Source organism: Tursiops truncatus, chromosome 17 (genome assembly GCF_011762595.2).
Source record: "Tursiops truncatus isolate mTurTru1 chromosome 17, mTurTru1.mat.Y, whole genome shotgun sequence".
Taxonomy (NCBI): domain Eukaryota; kingdom Metazoa; phylum Chordata; class Mammalia; order Artiodactyla; family Delphinidae; genus Tursiops; species Tursiops truncatus.
This window is the reverse complement of record NC_047050.1, coordinates 41,848,643-41,874,429: the sequence shown is the minus strand read 5'-3', so window position 1 is coordinate 41,874,429 and position 25,787 is coordinate 41,848,643. Positions and strand designations below refer to the sequence as shown.

Genomic DNA, 25,787 nt, shown 5'->3' with positions numbered 1-25,787 from the left:
GCATTTGTTTGAGTTGACAAACCGTAAGTCTATTTCTTTCATTCATAAGAAAATCAGCAAATCTTTTTCTATTAATTTGATGATTTTAGTGAATTTTAAGTCTATAATTGAAACATTAAAGCTAAGATATAGGGCTTCCCTGGTGGCGCAGTGGTTGAGAGTCCGTCTGCCGATGTAGCGGACACAGGTTCGTGCCCCGGTCCGGGAAGATCCCACATGCCGCGGAGCGGCTGGGCCCGTGAGCCATGGCCGCTGAGCCTGCGCGCCCGGAGCCTGTGCTCCGCAACGGGAGAGGCCACAACAGTGAGAGGCCTGTGTACCGCAGGAAAAAAAAAAAAAAAAGCTAAGATATAATTCACTTTTTTAATTTGTTTACTTTGATTTGTCACCATTAAGTAGTATTTTAAATTAGAAAACACTACATGGATACTATATATAAAATAGATAACTAATAAGGACCTACTGTATAGCACGGGGAACTCTACTCAGTACTCTGTAATGGCCTATATAGGAAAAGAATCTAAAAAAGAGTGTATGTATGTATATATATAGCTGATTCACTTTGCTGTACACCTGAAACTAACACAACATTGTAAATCAACTATAGTCCAATAAAAATTTAAGAAAAATAAAAAAAGAAAAGACTACATGTAAAAACTCATAATAGACCATTTTTTTCTAATAGTTATGATGTTTGAAAGGGGAAAAATAAAGAAATGTCTTGGTTTCTTTTAGGTCTTACGGAAGTGTGTTTAAAGCAATACATAAGGAATCTGGTCAAGTTGTGGCAATTAAACAAGTACCTGTTGAGTCAGATCTTCAGGAAATAATCAAAGAAATTTCCATAATGCAGCAATGTGACAGGTATGTAGAGATTTTATTTCTTTACTTTCATTTTGATAAGTTTTGCTAATAATGTATAATAAAATGTGTTCTTTGGTCATTTGTTTAGTTTTCTCTTCTGCCTTCCCATCGGAAGGGAGACTAATGTTTCAAGGAAGATGAGAATAGCTTTGTAGGGTTGTCTTTAGGACTTTCAGCTCTAAAGCACAAATGATATTATAAAGCAAATGTGGTGAAAGAAAATACTCAAGCCCTTTTTTCATTTTCAGGGAAAATTTATGGGTGAGAATTAGTTTTTGATGTTAAGGAAAAGTCATTTAACCATCCTTTTGATTTAATTGTTTTTACTAATTAAAAGCAGTCATGTCTTATGTAACTCTAATTTATTTAACAGACATTTACTGAGCATCCCTAGTGGGCCAGGTACTGTGCCAGGGTCTAGGAATATCAAGGGAACTAAGACATTGTTTTTCTTCTTGAGGGGCTGGTAATCTAGTTGGGAAGACAGATACTTAAGCAAATAGCTGTAGTCAGCACAGTCATTATACTGACTGGTACATGAGGAGATCTGAGAACAAGAGGCAGGGCACCTACCTCAGCCAGGAGTCAGGAAGTCTGGAATGCAGAGGAAGAGTAAATTTGGTGAGGAAATAGAGGGATGAGAGACTGTAAAGAGAATTAAAGGTAGAAAGGTGAAAAACAGCTCACTGTTATGTGCTGTTCTGACAAGGTTTAGAATTACTGCAGTGGAAAGTAAGAGACAGAGTGATATGAAATGAGTTTGGATAGGTAAATGGAGCTGATAATGAAGTATCTTATATACCCTAGTAAGTAGCCTGGCCTTTATAAGGGATGCAGAGTGTATAAATTAGGACTGTGTTAGGCCTGTAGTTATTTAATCAAAGAGGGATTTATTATTCTCCCTTTATAAAAGGTCTAGAGATAGGCTTAATATAGCAGCAACGAAGTAACAACTGTGATAGGCTTTTTCTTACACTGTGCCATCCTTAACATGTGGTCTTTGTTCTCATGCTTATTATCTCATGGTTGCAAGAGAGCTGCTCCAGCTCCAGCATTTTGTCTACATTCCAGACAGGAGGAAGAAGAGAAGAAGTGGGAAAGGGCTTTCCCAGAAACCCTCAGTTTATATTTTATTCATCAGAATTGAGTCACACAGTGACTTAGAGCTGGCGAACGTAGGGGAGTCTGGACACATTGTCATCCCTAATCAAATCAGGGCCCTATTAGTAAGAGATCTATGGAAAACTTCCTTTTCCAACGGTATGTAAGATACATATACTGTAAGCTCTTTGGCTAATGAAGCGACTGAATTGTCCTCGAGGAACTTTGTTGCTTGGGTCTGTTCAGTTTTGCTCTTCTTTATTGTGGTGCTGTATATTTAGATTATATTACATATTTTCCATGAAGGCTATATAACTGGAAATTCAAGTGGTTATAGAAGAAATAATACATTCCTCAGCTCCCAGGTCAAAATATATAATTGCAGAGTTTTTCCAGACCTCTATTAATTTGGTAACTTGATAAGAATGTGGTTCCCATAGTTTGATGTAGATAAGGAAAGATTGAGCATAGTGTAGTGCTGGGCTCTTCAGGTGCTTAATATTTGCATGTTGCTATTATTATTTTATTATAATGGTTAAAAATAGTTCAGGTACTAATGTTGTGCTTTAGAGGTTTTAATTGAGTGTGTTCTAGGAAGGGCACGGTGTCTCAGATACTACCCATTATACATCTCCTAACCTTTGTGCATCTTGGTACCCATCAGTTCTTCCTCAGATTTCTGCAACAGCTTCCTGTGTGTTCACTTTGTCTTTCATTTTTGCCTACTCCAACCCATTTTTTTCCCTGAAGCTAGAGTGTTCTTTCTAAAATGCAAACCTAATCAAGCCATTCTCTGTTTAAAACCCTGAAGTGGCTCCCCATTGCTTAGCTAGATCCTGTCTCCTAAGGATGGCATTCAAGGGCCTTCATGATCTGGCCAGTGCTTATGCTTCCAGGCTTCTCTCTTACCTGAGTTTCTCTTTTAAGCACCTGTTTATTTGTATTCTTTGTCACCTGACTCTTTAATTCTTTGAGTTTGGGATTATGACTTACTAAGTGCCCTTGGATCCTGCAACATAGTGTCTGCTCATGTATTGACAGGTATTACTAATTTCTGCCTGGATGACTCAACTGGAATATCCAGAAGCAACTTTACATTTAACATTCTAAAACCAAATTTTTAATTGTTGCAGATAAGCCTTTCAAATTCCTGTTTTGTTAATAGCATCATCATGTACTTAGTCTTTCAACAACGAAACTGAGAATTCATCTGTTTCTTTTTCTGATACCTCTGATGACACTAATTCTTGTAGAGTCTCCTTCTGAAATGTCTTCACTATCTTTATCCTTTCTTCACTCCTTGAGAGAAGGAATCATATTTCTTAGCATACATCACAATGCCTAGCACTGTACTTTTTGTTAAACGAATGTGAATAAATAAGGTATGGATAAGGAGTATGTGAAAGAGCATTGTCGGTTGAGGGGACCCTAGGGAAATCTGATCGTTGTTCTTGTTATGTACTTGAAACTACTAAGGGGAAAGAAAAGTAGTGAATTAAAGGGGTAGAAAACGTGAATAAATTCTAGAAATTTTGTACCACTTTGTAGCAGAATGCCTTGTACATAGTAAGTGCTTCTCAAATATTTGTTGAATGAAATGGTAAAACAAATATTGATAAAAAAATGGAACCTGTCTTCTAGATTTCACTTTTATATTCATACTGAACTCAGGAAATAGTGAAGGATCAAAAAACAAAATTGGTTGGTTAAAAGATCCTAAAAGTGCTAAAAGATAAGGTAAGTGAAAAACTGGGAAATGGCAGGAACAAGCATTACATTTTTAGCCACTACTTACTTGTGTCAATGCAGATGTGTTAATGAGAACTGGCATAAAAATGATTTGGAAGAAAACAGTACAAATTGAAAAATTCCGACATAAAACAGTGGAATTTTGGTTAGAGAAAATGAAATTTGTATTTCTGAAATTGATATATTTTCTTAAGTCTATGCAGCTATTTGGGCAATTGGCAAATTGTCTTGCTTTCTACACTCTAAAAAGAGACGAGAGGGTGTTTTAATTTTTTTGTTCATTTTAGTGAGTACTAAATGTGTTCAATACTGCATTTTGGCGTAAATATTTGAGGGAACCCATCTGCATTGTTTATTGTTGAATCTTCTGTGTCTAGTCCAATGCTTGGCACAGAGTAGGCATTCAGTAAGTATTTGTTGAATGTTTAAATCATAGAATATTGGTTGTAGACTAGACTTCTGTAGATGTACTTTATTTTTTTTTAATTTTTTAATTAATTTTTTATTTTTTGGCCTCACCCTGCGGCATGTGGGATCTTCCCTGACCAGGGACCGAACCCGTGCCCTCTGCAGTGGACGCATGGAGTGTTAACCACTGGACCACCAGGGAAGTCCCAACTGTAGGTGTACTTTAGTTTAGAGTTTTTCAAATGTACTCTGCTCTAAGGAGGTGCTTCTAGGGGTATTTTCCTCAAACAGTGAAGAATTGAGCAGAGTGAGAAACTTAGCCCTTGCTTTTATCTTTTTTTCTATGTTGGAGCTCATTCTAAAATTTTATTTGAGAAAAGACTTCTGGTGCTAAAGCATAATTAAGAACTATTTTATGGGTACAGAAAATGAGACGTAGAGATTTTACATGAATTGTCCTAGATCATAGCTAGTTAATGACTAGGATACTGTGAGGACCCACATTTGCTGACTCCAGGGCCAGTGCTGAAGAAAGCAATGTCTATACAATGATTCCAACAGTTCAAAGTAAAGTACTCATTCTCAAGGCAGTGCTAGAGATGGAGGCAAGAGCTGGTCAGCATTACTTTTGAATACTATGTGCCAGGTCATGTGGATATAAGGGAACTACAACTGACACAGCTTCTACATTCCTAGTACTGACACTCTAGAGAAGGAATTTCTCATATCTAAACCAAGAGAAATGTTTTGTTAATGCATGCATCAGGGCACACAATTATTCACCTAATTTATTTTATTTATATATGTATATAATATAAATTAAATATATTATGTAAATCAATTTATTCAATTAATACATTGAGTACCTACTCCTGCTGGTAGCCCTTACGTGCTGCGCATAAGAGATATAATAATGAATGAGCCAGACTTCGGAAGGACTTTCAGTCAGATGGGCAAGACAGATGAATGGACAGGCTGTTTCAGTATAGTGTGATAAGACCTCTGATGGGGTAAATATGGGGAACTGTATGGGTTGCAAGACGTATGTAATGCCTCACTATTGGGGATTCAGGGAAAGCTTCCTCAGGGAGATCATACCCAAGCTGAGTTCTAAAGGATGACTTAGATTTACTACGCAAAGAGGAGAGGCGGTCCATGTGGTAGGAATAGCGCATTTCTAGCTTGTTTGCTCAGAGGCTTCTTTCTGCCAGAGCAGCCCCTGTCCCATGTGTTCTGTTTGCTGATGTTTCTGGGTGAGATTCCATTTGAACACTGTTTCTGATGAAAAAAATAAGTAAATAAAATTGAAACTCACCATACTGAAGGATTTGTGATTAGCTTTGGCAGTTTTTATCAGTTCATCTCTATGTATTTGTTTTTGGGTGGGCCAAGAAATAAACTGCTGTGATTTAGAATTATATTGGAAACAATTCAGTTTTCATAGGAGAATATTTACGTTGCCTTTGTGAAAACACTGTACTACCCCTATTAAGTTTAGAACACTATTAAGATGGTAGAAGGATGTTAATGAAACGTATGTAATGAAAAATAGCCATTTCTTTAGTATTTTAATTATCTCATGCTTATAATGGCAACATTAAAAAATACACCTTAGAAAATATTTGCAAAAGACTTATCTGATAAAGGAGTGTTATCCAAAATATACAAAGAATTTAAAAAACTCAACAAGAATACAAATAACCCAATTAAAAAATGGGCCAAAAACCTTAACAGACACCTCACGAGAGAAGATATACAGATGGCAAATAAGCATATGAAAAGATGCTTCACATCATATGTCATCAGAGAAATGCAAATTAAAACAATGAGATACCACTACACACCTATTAGAATGCCCAAAATCTGGAACACTGATAACACCAAATGCTGGTGAGGATGTGGAGCAACAGGAACTTCGATTCATTGCTGGTGGGAATGCATAATAATATTGCCAGTGGAGAAGTCAGTTTTTGACAGTTTTTTTCCAAAACTAAACATACTTTTAACCATATGACCCAGCAATCTGGCTCCTTGATATTTACCCAAAGGAGTTAAAAACTTACATCCACACAAATAACTGCACATGGATGTTTATATCAGTTTTATTCATAATTACCAAAACCTTAGAACCAGCCAAGATGTCCTTCAGTAGGTAGATGCATAAACTGTGGTACATCTAGACAATGGAATATTATTCAGCACTAAAAAGAAATGAGCTATCAAGCTATGAAAATACATAGAGGGAACTTAAACGGATATTACTAGTGAAAGAGGACGATCTGGAAAGGCTACATATACTGTATGATTTCAACCATATGACATCCTGGAAAAGGCAAAACGTTAGAGACAATAAAAAGATCAGTGGTTGCCTGGGGTTAGGAAGGTGGGGGGGGATGAATAGGTAGAGCAGTGAAATTACTCTGTATGATACTGTAATGGTGTCTACAGTTGAAACCCAAAGAATGTACAACACCAAGAGTGGATCCTAATGTAGAGTATGGATTGGGTGACAGTGTTGTGTCAGTGTAGATCCATCACTTGTAACAAACATCCCAGTCTGGTAGGGATGTGGATCACGGACAGGCTGTGCACGTGTGGGCGCAGGGGGCATATGAGAAAGCTCTGTACCTTTCACTCAGTTTTGCTGTGAACCTAAACCTGCCATAAAAAATCAAAGTCTATTAAAAGATACCTTTAGCAATACACGATTTTCTTCAATTAAGATGAAATTCAAGTTAACATAAAAATGTTAATTAACTTTTAGACAGGAAAAATTAACATCTGAATCTCTATAAGAAGCTTAAACAATGATTCAGTCCAAATAACTTGTACCACAGTAGTGTCTATATAAGGTACAAATACATAAGGAAGTTTGTAGTGCTCTTTCTATTTTTTTCCCTCTGGTTTCTCTGTTTTTTCCTCACTTCTCTTTTTATACTACTATTTTGAGTTGTGATACTAGAGGAAGACCGTTAGAATAAGGGTTTAGAGGGGATATGAAATGGAGACAGAGGAATGGCAAGGGTATGATACATTAGGCATGAGATGAGAGGAAGCCAAAAAAGAAAAAAAAGAAAAAAGAGAGGAACATGCTATGTAGTTTTATTGGGCTGAAGGTGTTAAATAGGGGAAAGGGAATGAATGGGACAGGAGAATGAAAGGTAAGGGAATGGCACAGGGGAAGGGAGTAGACTGTGCCTCATGAGTTTTGCCCCAGTTATTGAGGCATCATGTTTCACTTTTGCTTCCTGGTGTATGCTGTAATTTGACTTGCGTCTTCCATGTCCCTCCACGCACTGGAATTTTCAGACTCATATTTAACTATTTAACTGTGCCAAGAATACATAGAATTGCTGGATTCTCATATGTCCTGTAAGTGCATATGGTGGCTTAGTCAAGATTCCTAGGCCTTATGGCTGAACTAAAACTTTGTGTTGCTTAAAATTAAAAGTAACACTGAGCTAGTGTTTTGAAGCAAGCTCTCCCTGCTTCCTCTCCAGCCTTTAATAATCAATGTGTGGTTAAAAAAATAGATGTTAGTGTATCTAAATAATTGTACGGTTACCTAACTTGCCCGCTAGTATGAACACTATCACCTTTTGGCACCTCACAATCCTGCACTGGATAATCCTCTTTAAAGGCTATTTAATTGTATTATTTTCTTGCATAAACTCCTTCATGGGTTCCCCATTGTCTGGACTGCCTTTTATTCTTTGTCGCTAAAGTCTACGAATTTTTCTCCCTAGCATCTGCCACTAGGCTATGTATGTTGTTCAGTGAATGTTTGTTGATTACTTTTATATGATACAGGAATGAATTATGAACGAACAACGTCTGTGTCAGTGGAAACAGACTGGCTTAGAAGTCCCAGGTCTTGAACTCCCTGCTTATTTCTGTGTTTGTAAGTTTTCAAAGTGTTGGCTTTAGATTGTAATCTTTAATTTGCCAGTCTTAAATTTATATTCAGTGTGCAGTTGAAGGGAGACACAGTGGATAAAACACAGTAGAAGACTTGCTTTTACTGTCTTCTAACTTGTCAGTTTATATCATAATCAAATTGTGTTGAGTGTACCTTGAAAATATCTCTTGAATTTGTTTTCTACTCCAAGCCATGATCTGCTTTTTAAAATGTAGGTTTCATTATTATTCAGGTATGATGAGACCAGCATATCAGGAGATAGCTTGTTATACTTCCAGATCTGAGAAGGGTGCGCGTGAGAGAGGGGGACCCATACAGGGAAGCACCAGGGTCAGTTAGGAGGCAGAGGGAGAGGGGGAAATGTGGGCAAGAGCCATTATTGCGGTTTCTGCGGGAAGGAATGGGTGAAATTGAGTAAACAGGTTTAGGATTGGCTAGATTAAATAATTTCTTTGTGATCTGGGGCTGTCCTTGGTTGTCTGGTATACGGCCCTGGGGTGATTAAGGCTGGGAAATGGTGGCCCTGGAGGTAGTTGAGAGTATGAAACTCCCGATTGGCTTGTTTGCATGTGAAAGGTACGCTCACAGATGCTATCTCTAGGAATTAGCTAACCCTGAGAGAGGAACAGTGGAGACTTTGTCAGTAGGTCCCAGATGTCAAAGCAGCACAAATACAGAAAATAAAGATACACTTAATATAATCTCTTGCATACACAGACCAACAGAACCTTCTAACTGGTCTACCCGTGTCCATATTTGCTTTCCTACAATCCAGCTTTGAAGCAGTAGCCAGAGGAATCTTGAAAGTATAAATTAGATCATGTCATTCCTCTGCTTAAAATTCTTCTCTTGAGTATCTGTTGAAGCCCAATCTCCTTACCTTGTTTTTGAGGCCCTTCGTTATCAGCTCCTGCCTCCATCTGCAGCTACATTGTGTTCTACCTCATTTTTCACTCACTTTATTCTAGGCATACTGATCCCTTGAAAATGATTTGCTCTTTTTCTCTCCTCAGGGCCTTTGTACAGACAGTTCTTGGTACCTGAATGCTCTTTATAACTGGTTAACTTCTAGCCAACCTTTGACTCTAGTTTAAATGTTATTCCTTTGGGGAGGCCTGAATTAGGTCCCTTTTGTTAATTTTTCTGTGACTGTTAATTTGTTTACTTATTCATTCCTTTTGTTTGTGCATACAAGAAGGGAGGTACTGAGGATAAAATGGAGAGCAAGGCAGATTGGCACCTATCCTTATGGAGCTTCTTTTCTTCTAGGGGAGGCAGATAAAAGTCAATGACAAAGCAATTATAAGATGTTATAAGTGCTTTAAAGTATTGATGCAGAAGATATCAGAGGATGACCAGTAGTAGGCCATATTACATATAAACTTTGGGGTTTAAGCATTTCTTTCTTTTCCAAATGTCATTTGTAATCCACAGCCACCAACGGAGGGGGGATATTTTGTTGTTAAAGCTCACCCATGTCTACATTCCAAGTTTTTTCATATACGCCAGTGCTTCCCAAGTCAGGGGCTACGATGGAATATGTGTGCTATTCCATTCTTCCATATGAGCTAGGAACAATTTTATTTGCAGAAATGATGAATGCAAAATAAAGTCTCAGCCGGTTTATCTCATAGCACTCCTCCTTCTTTTCTTACCACAGTTATTAACTATATTTACTTGTGGATTTACTTCTCTAATACCTGTGTATCTCTTGCTGGTATGTGCTAGAGGAGAGTCAGAATTGTGTCTGTCTGGTTTGTCTGGTCTAATGCTTGGCTTGAGTAGCGGGTCAGTGAATGAATGTTGAGTGATTGATAGAAACTGTATTTGGGTGTGTGTCCTTAAGATGGCTGTTTAGGTCTATCTGCTTAAATATTTTTCTAGGTTAAAATTATTGAGGCCATTTTTAATGATATAGAATTGTTGGACTTTGATACCTTTGCTTGATTGTGTATTAGAATGGGCCACAAAATATTTTTTGAAGAGAATTTTACCTTTCCCCAAAGGTGTTGCCTTGACTCACCCCCTAAAGAGAGCTAGAGCTGCCCTTTTATGTAGCTGCCCAGATTAGAATCTCTAATTTTCATAGGAGCTGCCAGTCCTACCCTTAGAATTGTTGATTACTTAGTGTAGATTGTAAGGTAAAATACGTTTTCTATGTGCTTTTCAGTGAACATAACCTTCAACTCATTGCTAATTTAACACCTTTGAAAATTTTGAATAAGAAAATTAATATTTAAAGAAGTTTCCTGAAGGATATGTCATCTGTCTTCTGGAGCTAATCTTAGCTGTGGGTGTATATCAAAGTCACCTATAAAGGTTTTAAAACATCTGCTGAGTTAGAAAGTCCAAGGTGTGTGGTCTGGGCCACAGGTGATTCTGATGCACAGCCAGGTGTAAGAGCAGTACTTCCTATAAAGGTTTCTACACAGGCACTCATAACCCAAAGAAGTGTATGTAAAGAAAGCTTTTTTATGTTTCCCGTAAGTTGAAGTTTTGGCTCTATAGATGAGATTCATTTGTAAACAAACACTTTTAAATGGTTTAGTGAATATTTATGAACTCTTAATAATACTTTCCATTCCCAACACCTAGCAAAGTTGAGTGTTGTCTGCAAATATAAGGTGTGAGATGGGGAGTAACGAGAGATGTGGGTAGAGAGGTAGACTTTGAAAAGTCATGTATGTGATATGAAGCAGTTCTGTCTTTTTTCCTTTGGTAGTGGAGAGCCATTGGAGCTTCTTTTTCTTTTTTTTAATCAGGAGAGCAATATGATTAGCCTACTTTACTTTTGTTTTAAAGGAAAGTTACTTGTCAGGTATATGGAGCATAGATTAGAATGGGGGAGAAAACTATGACAAGGAGACTGAAGCAAGTCTGTGCAAGAGGAGCAGTAGGGATAAAACAGGATTGAATTCTAGCCCTGTAGCTACCTGTTTTAGTTTAAGCCCTTAAGCTCTAACCAATCTGCTCTACCCTTGCCTTCAAGACTTAGTTAAGATTGCAAAGGCTTTACTGAGAAGTCTTTCCCCAACCGTCCTCTCTTAATCACTTCTTTTGGTAGTCTCTTTATGTGGTCTTTTATAGTACTTTCCATTTTTCATTGTTCTTTTTTGCTTGTTTGATTCCTATGTCTTATTTATCTTAACACTGATGGCACTTTTCATGATAAACATGCCATTCTTGGTTTTTCCCTTGCCTTTGCTCATGGTCTTTCTCTTTTCCAAATCTTCTTATCTCTCTTCTACACCCATATCTTGAAGTTTTAACCTTTTTTCCATAATTCAAATTCCACCGATTCTGCGAAGTTCTCTAGGTTGACTCTGCCATGGTCACTTCTACCTATGAGCTCTTGTAGTATTTAAGCTGTGTACTACTTTATGCTTCCTTGTATTTTTCATCTTTTTATGTATTCTGTGAATGTGGATATTCTGTCTTTTTGAGTTGAGCAAGATACTTTACACATCACTATATATAGCATACCCTTAATAAATATCAATTGTAATGGTCATTTGCCCCATTCTAAGTTTTCCTAAAAACAACTCGGCTATCAACATAGTTTATTCTGCTCTGAAACACATGAAACCTCAGCTCAGAAGTATTTTAAATTGTCAATAATTATAATTATCTGAATTTAAAGCAAAAAACATAATTATTTTTCTCTAGGATTTTAAAGGCCAAAATACAAGAGAATTAAAAAAAAATTTTTTTTGGCCTCATTGAAATATAAAGTATTGAAATGTAAAGTTGAGTGTTAATATTTGACTGAATGCAAAATCCTTTAGAAGATTTATATATATATATATTTTTAAATAAGTTTATTTATTTATTTATTTTTGGCTGCGTTGGGTCTTCGTTGCTGCGCGCGGGCTTTTCTCTAGTTGTAGAGAGCGGGGGCTGCTCTTCGTTGCAGTGCGTGGGCTTCTCATTGCAGTGGCTTCTCTTGTTGCAGAGCACAGGCTCTAGGCGTGTGGGCTTCAGTAGTTGTGGTACGTGGGCTCAGTTATTGTGGCTCGCAGGCTGTAGAGCGCAGGCTCAGTAGTTGTGGCACACGGGCTTAGTTGCTCCACGGCATGTGGGATCTTCCCAGACCAGGGCTCGAACCCATGTCCCCTGCATTGGCAGGGGGATTCTTAACCACTGCGCCTCCAGGGAAGTCCCTAGAAGATTTATATATAAAATGCTTTAGTTAAAGGAAAATATTTTCATTTGTTCCTTATGTTAAAGAGTATGTCCTTTGCCAAAACAAAGCTTTATTTTCTTGGGAATCACTCAAAACATTTGGACCTCCTCTGGTTTGTAATCCTGTTAAAATTTCATCCGTGAATTAAAGCCTAATTATACACAGTTGGTGAACCCTACATAGATACAATTCCATGTACAATAGTAGTTTACTCATTAAGTTTACTTATTGGAACATTATGAAATGTTGAAAATATTTTGAATTGGGATTAAGAAATAATTTTCTTTGGGAATTAACTGAGTTTAATTGTCTATGTATTTTTCTTTAGCCCATATGTTGTAAAGTACTATGGCAGTTACTTTAAGAACACAGACCTCTGGATTGTTATGGAGTACTGTGGAGCTGGCTCTGTCTCGGACATAATTAGATTACGAAACAAAACAGTAAGTATTTTTAAATTGTTTTGCTAATCTCATTTGTAAAGATTCATAGTTTAGAATCTGACTAGGTAGTGTTTTGTTACAAGAAAAATATTAGTGTGAGAAAAGAAAAGGTTTTTCTGTGTAAAGGGATCTAGTATGAGGTGTGAGAATCAGTCAAAGTCACAAATTTGCCATTTGTCATATGGCAAATATGGGAGTCATGATGGTTTAATTTATTTATTAGGATAATTTTTGGTTAGTCACCGAGAAACTACCATGGCACTCCTCTTCTTCATTTGGAATCAGTGTGCATGTTCTTTATTAACATGAGTTCAGTAAGTTATAGCTAGAATTTTATTTAAAGTTCATAATATTCATAGTATTTCTTTATCTTGTTTTTTGCATTATAACCTATGATTGGTAAACAGTTGAAGTTTTATGTTTCTGAATCTTAAAAATAACTGAAAAACAATTTTTGTCTTATTTTCCCAAATATTGTCAGGGTGTTTGAAAGTAATAGAGCTAGATTATAATTTTTTTTTCCTGGTAAATTCAGCTTTGTGAAATTTGTTTTTTAATAATAACTTTTTATGGCTATGTTTTTAACCCTCAGTAAAAGAGCTGTTTACAAAATTGTTTAGGCTAGCAATGCACCTAGTTTCCTTGCATAATTTATGAGGACAAAGTGACCTTTTTAAAATCTGTGAATGACTAAGAATAATAAATCAGTGAAATAATTTGTAATTCCATGAAACAGTATCCCAATTACTATATGTCTTTATTACATGTAGTCAGACATGTTTCAGTAAAATACATTCAGAAAAATACTTAACTACTTGAGTCAATTCGTGGTTAACCAGAATCATTTTAAAGTTTGATTGGGGAAGTACGTTGTAAGTTTATCCTACTAATTTTTTTTTTTCTGTTAGAGAAAATAAAGTAAATAGGATTTCTTTTAAAGGAAGTGAGATAGAAGTTAAAATAATCCCTGTTTTGACAAAATGGATTAAGTGATTTGTGACATTCCAATTATATATTTTAGAATTTGTATGGTGCTTAACTAACATTTATGTAAATCAGATGACTCCTGAGTGGCAGAACAATGCTTTAATTGAAGATAATTATACTCCAGTTAGAGAAGTGTTTTAAAACTGTTCCAGGGCTAAACTCAGTGTATTTGGTATTTAAAATTACCAAGTAGGAATATGAAGTAAAACTGAGTGAAATGGAAGATCTGTTTTCTTTATTTAAATGCTAATGTTACCATTTTGAGTACAGAGGAAGAATATGATCCAAGTACTTTATTTCTTGTTGCTAATAAATACAAACCAGTGAAGGTATACTGCAGTTCTAAAAGCTAGATATGGGTGGGATAATTATCCTCAGGAATCTCCTTCACCAGTTATCAAAGGAAATATTTTATCCCATTTGCATTCTTTTTTAGAAGACAGAATCCACCTAACATGTTTGGGGATCATACATTTGGCATGGTCTAATTGTTATTCTCACGGACGGTTTCCCTTGGGCTTGGGGAGGCATGGAAGGGTCTGATTCCCAGATACAAGAAGAACCCAGAGCTGCACGAGATGGCTCAGGAGCTGTGGGTGTATTATCTCTGGGTGTTGCCTTGATAACAGCTCCTGTTAAATCTCAAGAATATTCTATGCTACTTATGCTACTTTTCCTTCATTTATGTATTATTTAAAAAGAGTACCATTGTTATGAAGGTTGGCAGTATACGGGGATATGTATCATCCTCTTTTTTTTTTTAAGCACTGGAGATTGTAAATATTTGATCATTTTATAGGCATGGTCAATGGAGTGATAATCTTGATTGTTTGAATTTCAGAGGCGTGGCTGTTACTGATTGGCTAGCTTTCAAAAATGTGACCAGTGAAACAGTTGTCCTTGATCTATTAACACTCACTCCAGCAGTTAATTGTTTTCATGGTCACTAACAATCAGTCTTTCTCTAAGAGTATGGGAACTTTTTTTTTTGGCTTTATATGCTCTTTTGTTACATGCTTTGTTGTTTCTTTCAATTCTGTATACATTTTAAACAACACAAGGCATTCTTATTATTATTTTATATTGTCAGTGTTTATATTTCTACTTTTTATTGCTCTTTACTCTTTTCTGCATTTCTCAGTTGCCTGAACAGTGTTCTTTAGTGTTTCCTTATATATGGGTATGATGGTGTTAAGATCTCTCTTTTTTTTTTTTTGGTATGAAAATGTTATCTCACTTCATTTTTGAACGATACATTTGCTGGATAAAGAATTGTAAGTTGGCAATTTCTTTTAGATTTTTTATTTGTTTTAAGAGGAATGACTCTTGGAAAACCACCTAAGTAACACACTTTTTGTAGAATTATTCTTGTCTTTGAAAGAAATCTCATGGATGAACTCTTCTGGATTTTCAGTTCGATTGCTATCTGTTTTTTGATCAGGTATTTCTTTGAAAATTAAAGGCACAGGGAAGAAAATCTGACTAAGATTTGTATTTTGGTGTTTTGGTATATGCTTTTGCCTCAACTGCTCCCCCACCTTTGAGTGTTTCCCCTACCCACCAGTCTTTGCCTAGTGAATTTGTATCCATGAAGGACCAGATCAAATATCACCTCCTCTTTGAAACTTTCCCTGTTTTCCCAGGTAGTTTCTTATCTATTTGGTAATTGGTTGATTAATGAATTAGGTAAGTCTTTATTGCATATTCACTCTTACATAAAGAGCACAATAAATTCTAGCTGCCATTATTATTCTAATTTTTACTGTTATTATTATCTTACATACTTTGACTGCTAGGTAGATTGAGCATCTTGTCATATGTGTACTGGCTCTTTTATTTACTTTTTGTGCTTATCCTTTGCCTTTTGTTGTTGTCGGTGGTGGTGGTGGTGGTCTTTTTCTTACCAGTTTGCAGGTTTGCTTGACAGTTTGCTAATAATTTTATGAGTACTTCACATTTCATTTTAAAAATCAAGAAGCCAGTTATCTGATTGTCAGCATAGATATTAAGGAATTTCAAAATATCTCTTTCAGCGGTTTTATGCCCTGACCTATGCTTTTCCTTTGGGAAACGCCTAGGAAAAGATAAAGGCATAGAGTTAAGTTTGGGGGTTAACTAGAACTCCCAGTGATTGGAACTGAGCCTGAGTAGCAAAGGGTTGGGATTGGATTGTTGGCAGTTGAGCTGATAATGAATGGTAATTGTGGTAATTAATGGTAGTAGTACTAGGGTTAGGATGAAGGTGAAACCCTCCTATATTCCAGTGGGTGATAAAAGTTTCTCTGAGTCTTCTGGTTGCATTTAGAGTAAAAATCACTATTTGGTTAGTATTCATTGAATCTTTCAGTTTATAAGTATTGAAGGATCTATAAGTAAGTATATGTGAGTTAAATGCCTGATTTCTGTGATCAAACCCACAAACACAGCTCATGTCCTGGTATCATGTATTTTTTTTTTTTTTTTACAGTATTTAAAACCATCTTTTGAACTTGGTGAAACCTATGTGTAGATAACCTTACTGTGGTATCCTGTACTTGGAAATCACATTTAATTATTAGTTAGCTTTTAGTCTTTAGGAGAAGAGTAATTGCAGTTGCTTTCCCCTACTATAAGCCACTCAAGGGCAGAAATTTTTATATATTCATCTTGGAAATATTACAAGTGCCTGGAATAGCTACTGGCATCTAGCAACCTTTGATAAATGTTTGTTGAACTGAAACAGGATCAATTCCTTGGCTGCTTATTCTGTGAATATAAACAATCTTACTCATCTATTCAGTGTTATATTTTTGTAGATAAATTGTAATTTGCATGGCTACTACTATTCAGTATTAATGTTGTGGGTTATTGAACAGATATGATCACATATACCAAAGAAAGGCCATAAAAAGTGTGCTTGAAGGTTTCCTTGTGAGGACATATTTTAAAAACCAATATATTTTATGTTAAATGCCATTTAACTTCTAAACACTTATGCATTTCAAGTATATACTGCAAAGTAAAAATAGACAACTCTGTGAAATTGAAGCTTTTTAAAGATAGATTATATTTTTGATTACAGGCTTTCAAAATGATCTTTACATAATTCTTAAGCTGTGCCTTGACATATGGAAGAAATAGAATCCATGTCTTAGACGTTTATTGTGTATTTGGAAATGTTCTAAGAAAACGCCTAAGGTTTGTCTCTCCCACTTTGGCCCATTTTCTGATTTGACCATTTATTTTAATTCAGCCTAGCACTGTGGATTTTAGTTTTGGCTCTTCCACAAACTAGTTTTATAATCTGGTGACTTCAGCTTCCTCATCTGTTAAATAATAAGTAACATTTGTACAGTGCTTTACATTTTACTTGGCAGTTTTATTTACATTTTGGTTGAACAGAAAGGTTCAAAACACATTTATTGATCTAGGCCTGGTGCTATGCATTTGAGGTACAAATAACTCTAATAAATGTTGCTGTTGTTGCATTGTTTGCAGACTAGTTGAGGTAATACATACGTACAAAGCTAAATTTGATTCTATAAAGAGTTAGAGTTCTTTAGGGGCAGTAAAGGAGAAGCACTTAGCCTAACATGGAAGTTCAGTGAAAGCTTCATAGGAGAGAGAACCTTTAGCATGATCTTGGAAGAGGAGGAGTCATCTGTCATTAGAATCAGGCTCCACAAGAGCATGGTTTTGCCTTCTTTGTTCACTGATCTATCTCTGCTCCTTGGTCAGTGCCTGACATGCAGGATGCTGGGTAAATATTTGTTGTATGCATGAATGAATGAATGAATGAATGACTCAGAGAAGAGAGGGCAAAGGACATCTTGGGAGGGAAAACGATGATATGCTAAAATTATATTTCCGTCTTTAAAAGTCCAGTGTCATACTCCTAGATCACCTGAAGGAAAATGTTCCCAGTATCTGGTTTAAATGGATTTACTTTTCTCACACTTAATTGCTCAAAATCATTGTCATATATTAGTTTGATGGATCTATGTTAGGATCATGATCTTAGCACCATAATTTTTTGTTTTTCCTTTGTTTTTCCTTTGTTTTTTTCATGTTGAAAGAAGCAGCATATGCCATCTTTATCACTTCACTAATGTCTTCTAGCTTCTTACTCATTTTATCTATTTCCTGGAATTTATGTGATTCTTCTTTGAGAAGACATTCTTTGGAGCTTCCTGATTTCTTGTTCTAATGTGGACTCATTGCTTTTTAGGTCTGCTGTAGAGCTGCATCCTTGGAATTTCTTTTCACTGGACTCCTGGGTTAGTGCCACCATTTTCTTGTATATTTCCTATTTCCTTGGTTTTTCACTCTTGTTTCATATTCTTCCTCAACTATCTTCTTCAAGGTGTAAGAGTTAAGAGGTCAACTATTTGAATCCTTGCATATCTGAAAATGCCTTTATTTTGTTTTCATACCTGGTTGATAGTAGCCTATGTAGAATTTACATTGAAAGTAAGTTTCTCTCAGAGATGTGGTAGCTTCCCTCCATTTTCTTCTAGCAGCCAGTATTGCTGATGTTATACATAGCTAATGCCTATCAGAGACTTACTTATTTGTAGGTCTCCCCCTGCCCCAGAACTTCTTAGGCTTTTTTCTGTATTCTCATGTTTCTGATGTTGCATAAGGAACAAGATATTTCACGAGGATGTGCCTGAGTGTGAGTCCTTTTTATTAGTTATGCTCAGCACTCAGTAGTTCCTTTCAAATAAACACTTGTGTCTTCTTCAGCTTTGGAAAAATTTCTTCAATAGTTTCCCCCTCTGTTGTATTCATTGGATGGTGAAATCTCCTGAATTTTATTCTTTTTTTCCCTCCTAGATTTTCTGTCTCCTTTTTGGCGGTGGGGTAGGGGGTGAGTTTTTTTCTACTTTATTTTCTGACTCTTCTAACTGAACTTTTTATTTCAGCAGTTATATTTTAATTTACAAGAACTCTTATGTTTTTGATTAGTCCTTTTTCATAACATCTTGATGCTTGAGGCGTGGATGCAAAATCTTTTCTAATCACTCTAAGAAAAATAAGTTTTGAAAAAATTATTTTCTGTTTTCTGAATCATCTTTATTTCCACCGGGGTTATTGTTTCAGTTGCTTGATCCTGGTGTTGCCCATGGCAGGCTGACCACCAGAAAGGCTGACTAGCTCTCATCAGAAGCATTGGGACGATGCTTTTTGCCTGGCAGGTATAATGTTAGGATGAACTGGCTGGGAGCTGGCTTTAGGGGCAAGTGCCCACAGAGGCGGTTCGTTCAGTTTGTTAGCCATTCCCCTCCCTTGCCTTTTTTGGGGCTTGGGGATAAATGCCAGACTGCATGTAATCTGTATGTATAGAGTAGGGATGAGGAGCCAAGTGTTGTTCTGTTTTCTTCTTTTCAGCTTCCATGGGAAAGCTAACCTACCTTTTCCATTCCGCTTTCGCTCCTGCCCTCCCTACACAATGATTCTAACTTGGAGCCCCTTTGGTGTTTACTTGGTAATCACTCCTTGTGTTGCAGACCCCTTCTTTGCCTGCTCTTGCCTGTGACTCTTCATAGAAATACTTCCAAATTTATTATACTCTCCTGTGCTGATTCTTTATTTTTAAAATTAATTTATTTTTATTTATTTTTGGCTGCATTGGGTCTTTGTTGCTGCACACGGGCTTTCTCTAGTTGCGGTGAGCGGGGGCTACTCTGTTGCGGCGCGCGGGCTTCTCATTGCAGTGGCTTCTCTTGTTGCAGAGCACGGTCTCTAGGCGTGCGGGCTTCAGTAGTTGTGGCACACAGGCTCAGTAGTTGTGGCTCGCAGGCTCTAGAGCGCAGGCTCAGTAGTTGTGGCGCACGGGCTTTGTTGCTCCTCGGCATGTGGGATCTTTCCGGACCAGGGCTCGAACCCATGTCCCCTGCATTGGCAGGCGGATTCTTAGCCACTGCGCCATCAGGGAAGCCCTGATTCTTTTATTAAAAAATTTTTTTCTATCAGTTTAGTTGTATTTTAGAAGGAGGAAAGACAAATTAAACAAATTAACTACAAATTCAGGTTAGTTTTTGAACCTGAATCAATGATATCTCCTCTTTCCCATCCCACCTACCTCCCTATACATACTTTTATACTCTTAGGTGTTTAAATTAGCACAGCTACTTTGAGGAGTACAGTTTGATAATCTATTGTAAAGTTGAATGTATAAGCACCCTAGGATCCATCCAATGATTCTCCTTTTCCATCTGTACCTTATTCTCCTCTTCTGTCTGTACCTTACAGAAACCCTAGCACAATTGGTTAGTGAGAAATGTTCCAGAGTGTTGTCACAACAGAAAATTAGGAGCAAACTTAAATGTTGATGAGCACTAGACCTGGGTCTAGAGAATTGCTACTGTTCTTTGAGTCTCCATAGTTTTGTAGCTCTTTGGTGAAGGCAGACTCTGAGAATAGCATTCTGGTTGAAACCTTTCAGGGTACCCAGCTGTGCAGGTGGAAACGACATTAAAATACTAACTTAAAGTTTGTGTCTTAAAACACAATAAATGTCCATTTTGTTATATACGAGAAATTATTGTCTGCTTTTCCCAGGATGAAATATTGATATATTCTGTGATTGGGTGGGGAGCAGGGGAGGGGGCATTGAGGGAATACAAAATAATGGAGAGAAAGTTCCAGACTGAAGAGAGCAGTTCGTAAGTTACGTATATTTATTTACCTGAAGGCTTGTGGTGGACTCGTTATTTTATAATGGAAATAATTGGGAAAGTCAGGTTTATTCAGGTATCACTTTAGAACTGTGAAGGACACATTGAGACCATTCTTGGTAAATTCTTACCGATTGTTAGTTTTTTTTTTTTGTTAGTTTTATAGCAGTGATTCTCAACTCCAGTGACAGACGTTTGATAGATATTGTAATAGCTATTACTGTAGTACTGGTATGTGCCAAGCACATTATATAGATTATTGCATTTAATCCTCGTGTAAGGACTGAACAACTATGTGAGGTAAGAACAATTATTGACCCATTTTCCAGATGAGAAACTGAATCATAGAGTGGTAAAGTAGATTAGAGGGAAAGAAAGGGTTGAAATTATAGCTGACTGCTAGAATTGAACTGTAGAAGTTAAAAGCATAGAGTCTGGAGCCCAGAATGTCTTGAATTCTGGCTCTGCTACATACTAGTTGTGTGAACTTGGGCAAGTTTCTTAACTTTTCTGTGACTCGTTTTCTTCATTTGCTAAATGGGATAAGAAGACTACCCTACTTCATCGAGTTGTTCTGAAGATTGTACATATGTAAAGTGCTAGGAACAGCACCTGGTACAAAAGAAGCCCTATATGTATTTGCATTGTTATCGTCATCATCGTCCTATCTTCTCACTTACATGGATGGGAGTGTCTTTGCATTGTGTACATTATCAGATAATGTGTTTGGGTGGAATAATACAGAGGACTATGGAACCAAGGACAGAATCCTAACATTCACCATTGGTACCCTGAATTATCATTGTTAATGAGGGAGGTATGTAAGCTCTGTGAGATAGAGCTTACATTTTTAGGTACAGTGAGAGTTTCTTTAATAGAATCAGGCAGTGCTATTCAGAATATACTAAGATATTTTATTTTAGTGCCCTTAGAATTAATGCCTTGTACATAATAGTCTTTTTGGTAAATGTTTGATTTGTTGTATTTTAAAAATATATATTCTGCCTTGATGTTAATTATGTACTACTTCAGACAGGTATTTTTTTCCCTTAGTGAAGGCATACCAGTTTCTTACTGATTTAAGATTTATTTGGAGCTTCAAAGTTTGACATTATTTAATCGTTAATAATAGACATCTTTTTGATATGTGTGGATCTCTATTCCATAAAGTGCTTTTTAGGGTTTATATTTGCCTCTGTGTTATTGGACTAATTCATGTTTGACTTTCCTAATCACCTTGTTGCATGTTCCCTCTTTGTGTAATAGATACTAGTTCATACGGGCTTTATAACTCCACATATATTGAGTGCTTTTCTGTTGTCTTCTGATCTCTTTTTCAGGAATCTTTTCATGTGGGAAAGGATTTTAAAATGTCTGCCCACTGACCATTTTCACAGTAGAGTATCAGTTCTCTTTCTCTTCAGATCAAGGGATTATAAGCAGCTTGTGTATATGTATATTTACATATGGTGTAAGTAGTGAAAGCTTTCATTTTGAATCACTAGTTGTCGGACTTTGTGATAGATTATTAATTTTTTTTTTTTTTGCCAGACATCTGCAATCCAGATTTCATGAAAGAAAACCCTTCTCTGCCCTTTGGTATATAATAATGGCTAAAATATTCTAGTTATGTTTTCTAATGTATGTACTTTGTGTTGAGCAGATTTTTGTTTTTCTAGAAGAGTCCCATAAATTTTTTATTGTTTAAAACCTTGACTATTTTATATCCTCAACCTTCCTGTTTTTGGGTGGGATGAGATAGAGTGGTGAGGGGTGGAAGGGAGTTACTGAGTTGCTCTGTTGTTTTTTCCAGTGTTTTCCTCATGTTGAATACCTAAGGGCCCCATTAAATGTATGTATTGTTTTTCCCAAGAAAGAAGGAGTAAGAGGGAGAGAAATTTTGATTGTAAAGCAGTTGGAGTCTGAAGCTTGATGGATGTTCAGATAAAGCCTTGCATGTAAGCTTAAGTATTACTTTTGAGATTTAGGTATTTCAGAAATTGCTACTTAACTCCTCCAGTTTCTCTAAACCATTGATTTTTAGCAAGGGGTTTTGGTCACCATCGTGTGTTGATTGTATCATGTATGTCATAAAAACTAATGAATGCTGAAACATTTGAGGAGTTCTGTAAAATTAGATATCTAAATGCAGTTTTAATATAATGGAGTAAACATTTATTGGCCGGGGCAGGTGGTACTAGGAAAAAGAAGGCAAAAAGAGGACTTTAAAAAAGCATTCATGTTCCTTTTAAAAGACATGTTTATTCTGCTTTTCCCACCCCTTATTATTGTAACCCTTTTGTTTGGGGGCAGAAAATGGAAATCAGCTTTAGAGATCTCATGCTGTTAAATATTTGGAATAACCTCTAGCAGTTCTAGAGTTGGTCACCAGTTTGTGCTTTATACAGACCTCTTTTCCAGGAACCTCCCGCTTTTTGGTATCTACTTGAAATTTACTACATCAGTTTCAACTCTTGGTTATAAATTACAGAAAACTCATCCTAAACTGGCTTGAGCCAAGAAGGGAATTTATTTGCTCACATAACAAAAAATCTTTGCAGAGCTAGTTTCATGCATGGTTTGATTCAAGGTGAAAGGAATTACTTGGATTCGTCTCTTTGTCCTGATACTTCTGTATTGACTCCACTCTCAGACTCTTACCTTATAGTGACAAGATGGCTGCTAGCAGCTACCTGGATTATACCTTTCTAGTTGAAACCCAGCAGGGTTGTACCTCACTGCTTCTGAATGGGTCATGTACCTTTTTCTGTGGCCATTGGAATGTGATGGGGTAACTGGATTAGCTCTAGGACATGTGTCTAACCTGGAGCTAGGATGGAGCTGACTGCTAGAATTCATGGCCTGAGGATGGGGAAGTAGTGATTCCCTAAAGGGAAATGAGGGTATGTTAGGAGGAGAAGGGTGAATGGGTGTTCGAATGGCCCAAAATAACAGGTATATCTATGTATTTACCAAACCTAAAATCAAAACAAGATATATCAAGAATAAAACACACGCACGCGCGTGCATACAAAACCCTCTAAAATAACTCCCAAAATGAACGTTCGGTGTTAGAAGAGGTATCTGTTAACAGTGGCAGTTAAAACTGTGGGGACCTCAACCTTTTCTCCCTTTTGTCACAGTAAGATACAGTAAGGGCTGTATCTCAAGGAGCCTGCTCCTCTGTGTCAGCAGTAAGTGTTTGCTGTAAGAATTCTGGAAAGTCTGCTTTTCAGGATTACAGATCCATGGTTTCATTTAGACAGTGGTGGCCTAACCCTGTTTTTAGTTGTGGTGTCCATGGCCCCTTCTCTTATAAGGATTTTCTCAACCTGAACAGGTACTGCTGTTCAGTACTATACTAGAATCTTTGGAGAGTGAGTCCTTTTGTATGGAAAGTAATTCTTGCTCCTTATTTGGTGTCTCCCATACAGTGAGATTCAGTTCTAAGTGTATTTCACACATGCCTCTTAAAGTTCCAAGCCACAGCATTAACATGACCATGCACTGTAGGATTAGACCCTTAGAATTTTTCATAGCAATCATGTGCCCCATCTTAATCTCTGATTAAATACATCATACGCATCACGCTCCATTACATCTTTTCTAAATCTTTTGATTGGATTATAAACACTTTTCTTTATGATCTTTCCACATTGCAAAATAGTCCCTCCAATAGACTTTCTCTTCTACCTTAACTAAGTAAATTAAACTTACAAAAGTATTTCCTTGGCTTCCCTTATTGGTAAGCTGCCCAGTCTTCACCTTAGTTGCTATATTTCTTGGCATTTCTCCCAGTTCTATTTCCCTTTCATAAGTCAGGCCCACCTTCGTGCACTTTATTTTTATATCGTACATTCCTCTCCTGGCAGACTGCCCGTCACTGCCAGATCTACGATGAGCCCTCCCTCCCTGTCATAAGCCTGACCCATAGCGCACTGTGACAGTGGTTATTTGGAATGATGTGGTTTAGTGGAAGGACTCGTGGATGTGGAATCAGAAAACTAAACATCAGTTCCTGGGTTGTTATGTGTTAGCTCTGTGACCCTGGTACGTTGTGTAACTCCTTTAAACTTCAGATGGCCTAATCCTAAAATGGATCTGATATCATATTACTTGCCTTATCTACCTCAGTGTTTTCTTGTGAGGAACAAAGATGATGAGTGTCAGAGCATTTTGTAACCTATAAAGTTCTATACAAATGTAAATTGTATTTTATTACTATTAAGGCAAAAACTTAAAAAGATGGGATTTAGATTTTAATTATTAGTGATTTAAGAATTTTATGATATTTGTTGAAATAGTGGATATTCTCTAGTATTAGAAAAACATATTAAAAGATTGTTGTCTTATACAGTGAAATATTATTTAATCTTAGGAAGTCAAGAAATGTATGTAAGTTAATTTTCCAGAAAATGGAAATTCAGCTCCTTAGGTAGCAAATCTCTAATTTTAACAGTTTTAGATGGAGATCTTTTAAAACAGTATTGCATAATTCTTTAAACTTTTAGAATGTGTAAACTCCTCCCATTTTAATTATATAAATTAAGGGGAAAAAAAGTAATATGAGCACATTGTAAAACTTCCAAATAGTACAGAAGAGGAACTTAGTGTCTCCTTACTCACCCCTTAGTTTTACTTCCTGGAGGAGATGTCAGTTAGTTTCTTGTGGCTTCTTTCGGCACATATGTATGCATATTTTGTTTTAAACAAGGGATTTATACTGCATATGTGGTGTTCTGTACCTTGCCTTTTTTTTTTTTTAAACTTCTGATGTATCTCAGAGATCTTCCCATACCAGTACATATAGGTCTGTGTGTATATAACAGAATGTATTTTTTTCAGTACTTTGGATAAAATGAGTTCCAACTGACCAATTTTTGTTGTTGTTGTAATCAAAGCTGCAGGAAACTTTTGTAGGTATTTATTGGTATACCTGTGTTGTGACGGCCATTGGATACCTGAAAAATGGAATTACTGGGTTAGAGGGCATGTTCATTTTTAATGACAATTCCTTTCTTTTTTTTGTTTTGTTTTGTTTTGGTTGAGAGGTGCTACCTAAGCCCTATGTTATTTTTTAGTGCTTAGGCAGTTTCAGTTTGAATTATGAAAGAAAGAATTTTGGATTTTGCTTTCAGTGCCTTCCTGCTTAACTGCATGCTTTGACATCGCTTCATCTCAAAATTAGAAATTTTGACTAAAAAATCCATTGGGATTTTAAGCAAGTTTACATACCTATTAGCTACTACTGCAGTTGCTGCTGCTGCTACTACTACTACTGCTGTAAATGATTTTATTATTACATTCTCCACACTAGCTTACCTACTTTTAGTCTTTGGCTGAGAGTCTACTGTCACAGTCTCCTTCTTAAAAGTTGAGGTACAATCATACCATCTCTCCATTTAAAAATGTGTAGGCACGTAAAGCAGAACTGACCCCTAACCTACCTTTGCATTCTGCACTGTTTTCCTATA

The 25,787-nt window shown here is 36.6% G+C and overlaps 1 protein-coding gene across 4 annotated transcripts in view; it reads left to right on the top strand.

Annotated features, from left to right (window-relative positions):
• Positions 1–25,787, top strand: part of STK3 (serine/threonine kinase 3) — a 314,180-nt gene that overhangs the window by 61,883 nt on the left and 226,510 nt on the right. For all 4 annotated transcript variants that reach the window (XR_012327279.1, XM_033842676.2, XM_019925072.3 and 1 more), the window contains exons 3-4: positions 736–864; positions 12,553–12,667. Coding sequence is in view for 3 of the 4 variants with exons in the window: in XM_033842676.2 (XP_033698567.1) it covers positions 736–864; positions 12,553–12,667 (244 nt within the window). In the remaining variant the exon portion in view is untranslated. The remainder of the gene's footprint in view (positions 1–735; positions 865–12,552; positions 12,668–25,787) is intronic.